The 8,990-nt window shown below is 50.9% G+C and overlaps 1 protein-coding gene across 1 annotated transcript; it reads right to left on the reverse strand.

Moving 5' to 3' along the window:
- Positions 1-765: 765 nt before the first annotated feature.
- LOC125351184 (melanocortin 2 receptor accessory protein) lies at positions 766-7,829 on the reverse strand. Its single transcript, XM_048345894.1, has 3 exons — positions 7,434-7,829; positions 4,465-4,564; positions 766-1,409 (listed from the first exon to the last, which is right to left on the reverse strand). The coding sequence occupies exons 1-3, from the start codon at positions 7,537-7,539 to the stop codon at positions 1,190-1,192; spliced, it is 426 nt and encodes a 141-aa protein (XP_048201851.1). The 5' UTR covers positions 7,540-7,829; the 3' UTR covers positions 766-1,189.
- Between the last annotated feature and the right edge of the window lie 1,161 nt (positions 7,830-8,990).

Raw genomic sequence — 8,990 nt, forward strand, 5'->3', positions numbered from 1 at the left:
GCATCCTCAGATCTCAGCCTCCTGGGTAGGTAGGATTACCGGCATGAGCCATCTGTACCCGGCACCAACTTGTTTTCTTAGACAATACAACTGTTTGCCCAGCATTGATTCCACATTGTGTTCTATAAGTAATCACTGATCCTGTGTGAGCACTAAGCCTTTTTATAGACAGGACTTCTGTCTGTTGGACAGAAGCTGGACATCCTTGAGGGGCTTCTAAAACACATACAAGCACATACACACACGACACACGCACATACACACACGTGGACCGTAAGGGACAGCTGTGGCTTAAATACTGTGGTGAAAAAAGAAAGACAATTATTTTCAAAATACAACCCATCACCACCCTGCCTGGAAGCTGGTGGCGGTGCTGGTGGCGGTACTTGTGGCTTTTCTGCAGTATGCTGCCATCTCGCTCCTGTAGGCCAGGGCTTCAGAGCTCTGGGATCCCAGGCCATAGAACGTGGCATCCAGGGCTGGGAATGTGGCTTAGTGGTAGAGTGCTTGCCTAGCATGCATGAAGCCCTGGGTTCGATTCCTCAGCACCACATAAACAGAAAAAGCCAGACGTGGTGCTGTGGCTCAAGAGGTAGAGTGCTAGCCTTAAGCAAAAGGAAGCCAGGGACAGTGCTCAGGCCCTGAGTTCAAGCCTCTGGGGAAAATATTTAAAAAGAAAGAAAATGCTATCTAGAATGGGACACCGCCTGGCCTGTGGAACTAATTTAGGCCAAGGCTCTGCCATGCGTGCTGTCACTCTGAAGGCTGCACTGGATGTCACTGGAGGATGTGTCCCCCGAATTCTAACAGGTGGGTGAGCACACTGGGACGATTTTACAGGACAGTTGAGCAGAAAGGTAAAGGTGAGTAAATACTTATTTTTAATGGACGTGTACATTTACCTACCAACTTGCCTCAAAGCGAACATCAGCATAAGCAAGCAGCTTTAAAGCATGCTAAATAAAAGCAGTCATAACTGGGACAACTTCTCTCTGGGCCATGGGCAAGCCTTTGCCAAAGCGTGTGGCGGGTCCCCTTGTTGAGTTGTCTTGGGCATGGCCACATTTCCTGCTCCCTGTAAGCAGCCTGTGTCCCTGTTGTTTCATTTCGCCAGTTCGCTCGGTCAGGACTGCTTTGCTGGTGACAGTCCTCTCTGCAAGCTCAGCCCACCCGGGGCTTGTTTCTGACTTCAGCTGGCTCCATGTGACTCCCCATCCACGGCCTGTTCCCCAAAGGGAACGCTGAGGGCCACTGGAGGCGAGGCAGAGGGGTTCTCCCGCCGTAGTCGCTGGCCGGCACCAGGCTCACTTCGGGGCTCCTCTGGTGTCCCCTGGGAAATGCTCCGGATGCAGGAGGGGAGGTTGAGTCTGTGAGTCCATGAGCAGGGGTGGTGGTTCTGGTGATTGCTCCTGTAGACCCAGGAAACGGGAGGCAAGCATTAAAGCAACTGGCTGAAGAAGTCTCGAGCTGAGGACATTCCTCGGGCATCTCAGGTCAGCTCCCCACACCGGGGAAGGCCCAGTGTGCAGAGACCCCGGGGCGGGGGGGGGGGGGGGGGTCAGACCAGCTCAGAAAAGGGGCCGTTGATGAGAACGCAGGCCTTGCTAAGTCCCTTTCCAGTGGGGCAGAGGCCATGTTTATGAGTGAGTTCGTTTTATTTGTGCCTTGATATAAGGTGAAACCCATCCTCCTCAGCTTCTCGTGCCCTGAGGTGCAGGGAGCATCTGAAAGGAAAGGCTCTGGGCCCCTGTGGGCTCCCTTCCCGTGTGTTTCTCCTTCATATTGTAACAACGTTGGAATTGGGCCTTATTACACCCTGTGGTGCCTTGGAGGTGACTGTTGTCCTATTTTATGAATGAAAGACAGGAAGTGGTGGCTGGACATCAGACCTGACAGCTATCCCATCTCCCAGGAAGTGACCTGGCATCCCGTCAAGATGTAGGGGCTGCCTTTGGTTCTTTGGGGGGACGCCCCTCATCTCTTGCATCAGCAGTGCCCTGCTCTCTTGGCTGACCACCTTCCTATGGTTTTCCCCATGGCTCCTCTCCATGGCGGAGATGACGGTTCACAATGTCACCCGGTCATCCTGGACCGACCAGAGCATCTCCCGCAGCTTCCTAGCCCCTCTCTCAGGATCCCACTCCGAACCAAAAGGACTGGCACTGGCTCTTCTGCAGGGCCACCCATTTCTTTGGGAAATGCCCAGCCTTTGGGTGGCCCTTCATGGAGTCAACTGAGCAGCCCTGGCCCCGTCCAGAGCCCCTTGTAGGAGGTCATTAGGGCAGCGGCAGCAGTGGGGACTCAGCCTAGAAGGATACGGTGGGCCAGACAGGGAAGTTGCCATAGAATGAGCTCAGCTTCAATGACTACTTCAAGCTCTTCTGTTTAACCTCCCATTGAACCACTGAGGCACAGAGCAGGTATCCAAGAAGAGACAACAACCTGAGATGCTCGACTTAGGATCCCATAGTCCCGGTGAGCTGGTTGGCAACACTGAATGGTCACGCGAGTCATTTGAGCCTTTTTTATCTTTCTTTTTTTGTGTGTGTGCCAATACTGGGGTATGAACTCAGGGCATGAGCACTGTCCCTTAGGTTTTTTTTTTTTTAACTAAAGGTTGGTGCTCTACCACTTGAGCCACAGCTCCACTCCTGGATTTTTACTAGTTAATTAGAGGGGAAATCTCAGGGATTTTCCTACTTGGGCTGGCTTTGAACCTTGATTCTTAGGTCTCAGCCTCATGGGTAGCTAGTATTACAGGCATGAGCCACCAGCACCTGACTGGGCCTTTTGTTGCGGGGGGGGGGGGGGGGGTGGGAGTGGGAGTGGTGCATAAATCCTTTATTGCTAGAGTATTTCTGGGTTTTGTTATTGTTGTTGCTTTTGCTTTTTTGCCAGTCCTGGGGCTTGAACTCAGGGCCTGGGCTCTGTCCCTGAGCCTATCTATCTGTGCTCCAGGCTAGCACCCTCCCACTTGAACCACAGCACTACTTCCGGCTTTTTCTGAGTAGTTTATTGGAGATAAGAGTCTCAGGGACTTTCTTGCCCAGACTGGCTTTGAACCTCAATCCTCAGATCTCAACCTCCTGACAAGCTAGGCTTACCGGTGTGCGCCACCAGTGCCTGGGCATTTTTAAAAATTTAATTGTTTATAGTTATTATTGAAGTGCCAGACTTTGAAGTCAGGCCCCACTTTACCACGTGAACCCCACTTTACCACGTGAACCTGAGATAAGCAGGCCCTGTGAGCAAACCCAGGACAAGCTTATTAGGGCCCAGCCAGTCGACAACTCTAACGACTGGGAATGCTTAACTCTAACCGCCCCTAGAATACCTCGAGCCCTGAGCCAATCAGATTTGTACCCGTAATCTTGCTTGCTTAAACACCTGATTGCTGTAACTTTGTCTTTTGCCTTTATAAGCTCTGTATAATCGCAGCTTGAGGCTGCCTCCTAACCTCCGCTGTGTCGGTGGGTAGGACAAGGTCCGGGCCGCAGCCTCGCTTGAATAAAGTCTTGCCTTACTATTGCATTTTGGAATGTCTGAGTCTCAGTGGTCTTCTTGGTGGTGGCTTCGCGACTTGGCACAACATTATAAACGTGATATATAGAGAGATTGTAGTTACATAAGTTCGGCTAAAAAGTACAGTTGTTTTTGGACAATGTCGCCCCTTCCCTTGATCTCTCCCAGTCCCCCTCCCCACCCCCTCTCCACCCCCACCCTCACCCCCTCTCCACCCCCACCCCCGCCCATCCCCGAGAACCATTGCTGCATTTGTTCATGCTTTGTCCCTCCATGGCTTCCTTTTTTTAAGCTGTCGACCAGTTTGATCATTCCCAAAGAAACTCAGCCAGTCCCATCCACTTCAGCCCTCCATGGCCTCCAACTTGCTTTCTCTCTGTCTAGATTTGGTGATTCTGGACATTTCAGGAAAACATTCCTCACAGAATATGTGGTCTTTTGGGTCTGGCTTCTTTTACTTTGCATGATGTATTGTTTTTTAATTTAATTTTATTTGTTTTCCTTCTTTCCATTTTTAGTATAATGCTTTTTTTTTGTCTGTCATGGGGCTTGAACTTGGGGGGCCTGGATGCTGTCCCTGAACTTTTGCTCTACCACTTTGAGCCACAGCACCACTTCCGGTTTGCTTGGTGGTTCATGAGAGATCACAATCTCATGGACTTTCCTGCCTGGGCTGACTTTGAACTGCGAGCCTCAGGTCTCAGCCTCCTGAGTAGCTAGGATTACAGGTGTGAGCCACTGGCGCTCAGTTGAGCACAATGTTTTTGAGGCAGTCATACAATCTTAGGGAACCACCATCATATACACGGTTTGCTGGTGACAATCACAGTGTGATGTGCACCCGACTCCATCCATAATGTAACATGAATGGGTACATCATGGCTGTTTTTAGTCCCTCCTCTTCAGCGTCAGAGTTGCCCAAATATCCCCCTTCCTACTCACCTGAGCTGCAGGGTTCCTGACCAGGACATGTAGAGCAGAATGAGGAAGAGGAACACCACAAAAGCAGCCAGGCTCACCCAAAACGCAATGACGATGGAATCTGCGGGAGGAACAGAATAGTCTCCGTGTGGGCTTGAGAAAAGGGAGCCCCCACAGGGCAGGCCCGGAACCATGCCCGCAGCTGCTCTCTCTCCTTCCAGGCTCTTAGCAAGGACCACTGGGAAGATTTCCCAGGACCAACCTTGGGAAGGAACAGGGAGACCAGAGAGTGGTTTTGGTCCAGAGCAGTTTAAAGTGATGTCTGTTGAGGGCAAACAGCGAGTGGAATTGGGTGGTTCCCAATAAATCAGTTCCTGGCTGCTCTGCTGCTCAGTGGAAGAGTCCTGAGGATCAGTTTCCCTCCTTCCCTTTCTTGTAGGCCAGGGAAGGGACCAGGGACCTTTGGTGACCAGTAGGAGCAGCCTTAGGGCCCTGAGGGAGACCCAGAGGAGGAAGGGTATGGGTGAAGCCTTCTGTGTCCAGCAAACTCAGGCCATGAAGTAGGGAGGTAGAAAGAGCTAGTTACAGCCAGGCACTGGTGGCCTATACCTGTAATCCTTGCTACTCGGGGCCTGCGATCTGAGGATGGCGATTGGAAGCCAGCCTGGGCAGAAAAGTCCATGAGACTCTTACCTCCAATAAACTACTCAGAAAAAGCCAGAAGCGGGGCTGGCAATGTGGCCTAGTGGTAGAGCGTTTGCCTAGCATGCATGAAGCCCTGCGTCTGATTCCTCAGCACCACATACACAGCAAAAAAAAACAACACAGAAGTGGCGCTGTGGCTCAAGTGGCAGAGTGCTAGCCTTGAGCAAAAAGAAGCCAGGGACAGTGCTCAGGCCCTGAGTCCAAGCCCCAGGACTGGCAAAAAAAGGGGGGAAAAAAAGAAAAAGCCAGAAGTGGCTCAAGTGGTAGAGTGCTAGCTTTGAGCAAAAGAATCTTGGGAACAGCGCCCAGGTCCTGAGTTCAAGCCCCAGGCCGAGAGAGAGAGAGAGAGAGAGAGAGAGAGAGAGAGAGAGAGAGAGAGAGAGAGAGAGAGAGAGAGAGCTAGTTACTCTCAGGTACAAGGTGTCAGGAAGGAACAGCACTTCAGTAGCCAACACTGACCGCGTTTGTGGCTCCACAGGCAACCAGGAAACACACTAAACCTGGTGTTGGGGTTCTGGGTCTCTTCTCTGGGGCTTCAGGTTGGGAATGAATGGCTGTGGGCACAAGGTCTCAGGCGAGACCTTCTTCAAAGGAACACAATGAGCGCGAACGTGGAACGTTGTTCCACTCTTTCCACTCTCAGTGTGACAATGTGTGTTGTGACTTTCCAGTATATGATAGCAAGTACTTTGGGGAAATCTGGCTTGGCATGTCTGCAGATCCAAGTGTGCCTTTCTCCCACCTAAAAACAGGGAAGAATGGCAGGTTCTTCACACTTAAATTCTATTGTAGAGAAACAGCCTCAGGGCAGGGCAGCGTGGGGCACGCCTGTCACCATACATTTACACTTGGAAGGCTGAGGCAGGAGGATTGTGAGTTCAAGCCAGCCTTGGCTCCCGAGTAGGATCTTGTGGAACAGGCAACAGATGGAGGACCATTTTCATCCACAGCAGATGAGATCCGCCCCGCCAAACTCATACCTGACTGCTTCTCCCTTGCTGAGCAGGAAATGAGGAAACCCCTTGCCTTTGGATATGTGAAATTTAAACTTTCTCAGACCTAAAAGATGACCAGAAGTTGTTAGTCCTTTTCTGTACTAAATTCACTAGCCTCGTGTTCTCTTGGGGGAAAAAAAGACCAAGAAAATAACAGGGTGTTTTTTTTTTTTTTCCTCTCTCCTGCTGAACATTCACCCTGAGTACTTAGGACATTTTGTTCCAAGAACAAGAACTGTCATTCCTGGGTATGGGAACTGTTTTAGCACCCACAAGCTTGTTTTTGTGACAGGGAGCACAGGCAGTGTTGACAATAAACTGATCTGTTTATGGAAAATATTCCCTAACCTCTCCCTTCCCAGTATTCTTCCTTCTTTCCTCTTCTTCCTATCCTCCTTCTTCTCTCTGTCTTCCCCCCGCCTCTACTCCTTCCCTTTCTCCTCTCTTCCAATCTTCCTTTCCTCATCCACAATGGTGGACTATGGCGTTCTGAGGGCCGGGCTTGGTAGTAGATATCTGCCATCCCAGCTACACAGTAGGTAAGGATAGACTTGCACTTAGAGACCGGCTCAGGCAAAAGTTAGTGAGCTCCTGTCTCAAAAAAACAAGCTGGCCATGGTCATTTAGACCTGTAATCCTCGCTACTTTGGAGATGGAGGTAGGATGATCGTGGTAGAGAGAGCACTGCTCCTACATCTAAATGCAGTGGCGAAAACAAACTGAGATAGGAAGAAATCCATCCATCTTCCTGGACCACCCAACAAACTCTGAAAAGAAATTTGTCTTAAAAGAATATCCTGAGCTGGGTGCTTATAATCCTACCTACGCAGGAGGCTGAGATCTGAGGGTTGCAGTTCAAAGCCAGCCCAGGGAAGGAAAGTCTGAGACTCTTATCTCCAACAAACAACTAGAAACCTGGAAGTGGAGCTGTGGCTCAAGTGATATAGAGTACTAGCCTTGAACAAAACAATGCTCAGGGACAGGGCCTCAGTGCTACATTCAAGCTGTACAACAGGGAGAGAGGGACGGAGGGAAGAAGAGAGGGAGGGAGGGAGGGAGGGAGGAGATTCTGCTTAATTTTATGGCAGGCCAATTCACACACATTTCAGGAGATTACAAACACAATTTGACCCCCCAAGCGTCACTCATTTATATCTGAGTGTGCCCTGGGTGTACTGATGTTTACCTGTGACATCTTCTAGAGCTAGAAGATGAATGAATTAATATAAAGCCAGCAGTGCCCAGTGGTTTCAGCCAACTGGCTAGCTGGCTTGCCCAGCTCTGACTTACATTTGTTGGCTTTTAGCTTCTTCTCGTCCACAGGAATGGGGTCCAAGTAGTCCAGGTAGTATTCGTAGATGTAGTATGGGACGGAGGCGTTGGTCCTGTTGGCCATGGCAGTGTGTCTGGCCAGCAGCTTCCCATCTGGAGCCGGGCTGAGGCCCTAGGAGGAGGTTGCTCAACTGATGGCGGGAGGAATCACCCAAACGTGTCTGCGGGTCTCCAGACACAAGGCCTGCCCACTTATCGGAGCTGGTTGGCTGGAAGGAAGGTCAGGGGGGCGTGCCCGACCCGCTCAGCACGCAGCAGGACTTCCCAGGCTCTTCTTGATCAAACTCCGAGCGCAGCAGGGCTGACTGGAGGAAGAGTGGCCTCTCTGAGGAAGGCCAGGGAGCTGGGCACAAAGACAGCCAGCTGCCCAACAGAGTTAGAAAGGAAAATCACTTTGCTTTCAGTACACGAGAAATTAAGAAAACCCTTCTGAAAGCTGAGTGCCCTTGGCTTACATGGAGGCAATTCTGGGTGCTATTAAGCAACCAGCAGATTCCTGGCTGCGATTCAGTATCTGAAGACAGAAGTGGAGTGATGGCGGCCCTGACACTGTAACCTTTCTTCTGCACACATCACCAATGAATTACATCCAGAGCAGCCCGTGGCTTCCGCCTGATGACACCTCTCCGCTTTTACCTAAGACCAAGCAGGCCACTTTGTTTGCTCACGTTGAAAGCTTGTTTCTCTGGGCCAAGATCGCACAGGGTGGAGACCCTGGGGAATAAGGTGGAGGGTCCACCCAGCCCCACACTCCCTCGGGGGGAGTATTCTGAATGTTGGCATGCGTAGGGCTAAGTGGAAGAAGAGCCCTGGGGTTTTGCCTTTGCGAGTTAGGAAGCCAACACACACACAGTGTTTGTTTGTCTGGCCCTGATATCCCTACTTCCTAATGCCTTTGGCCTAAGGCTACTGTGCCAGGCATGGATGCTGGGACTGTCCATCGCCCCAGCTCCCTTGAGCGCTGCTGATTTCGCTCAGGCCGCCGGGTCAGGGTGCTGGGGGAGCTCCCTGGCTGTTCAGCTGGCCCGAGCTGGGTGAGCTCTGGGGCTGACGGGGAGGAGCGGAAAGGTGCGGTGGAAAGGCAAAGCCAACTCTCACGTTCCCTCTGCACTTTGGACGCTCCATGCATGGTTTGTTTCTAACACAGAACAATTTCTGGTGTTCCGTGGAACTGTAAGTCCTACAAGTTAGCTCCATCCCCAGAATGTGTGTGCAAAGTACACACATACATACACACCCATGTAACCATCTCTCAAATCAAGATATGAAACACTCAATATCTCAGGCCCCTTTGTTCCTTCCTGGTCAGCACGTCCAGCCCCACGTCGTGCTGGCCCTCCCCAAAGAAACTGTTATTTTGACTTCTCTCATTAGAGATAGCTTTGTCTATTTTTGAACACCATATAAATATAATCATACAATACAACCGTACATAAAAATAGTTTGTGTGTGTGCCAGTCCTGGGGCTTGAACTCTGAGCTTCTTCTGCTCAAGGCTAGCACTCTACCACTCAAG

Source organism: Perognathus longimembris, chromosome 5 (assembly GCF_023159225.1).
Source record: "Perognathus longimembris pacificus isolate PPM17 chromosome 5, ASM2315922v1, whole genome shotgun sequence".
In the NCBI taxonomy this organism is placed as follows: domain Eukaryota; kingdom Metazoa; phylum Chordata; class Mammalia; order Rodentia; family Heteromyidae; genus Perognathus; species Perognathus longimembris.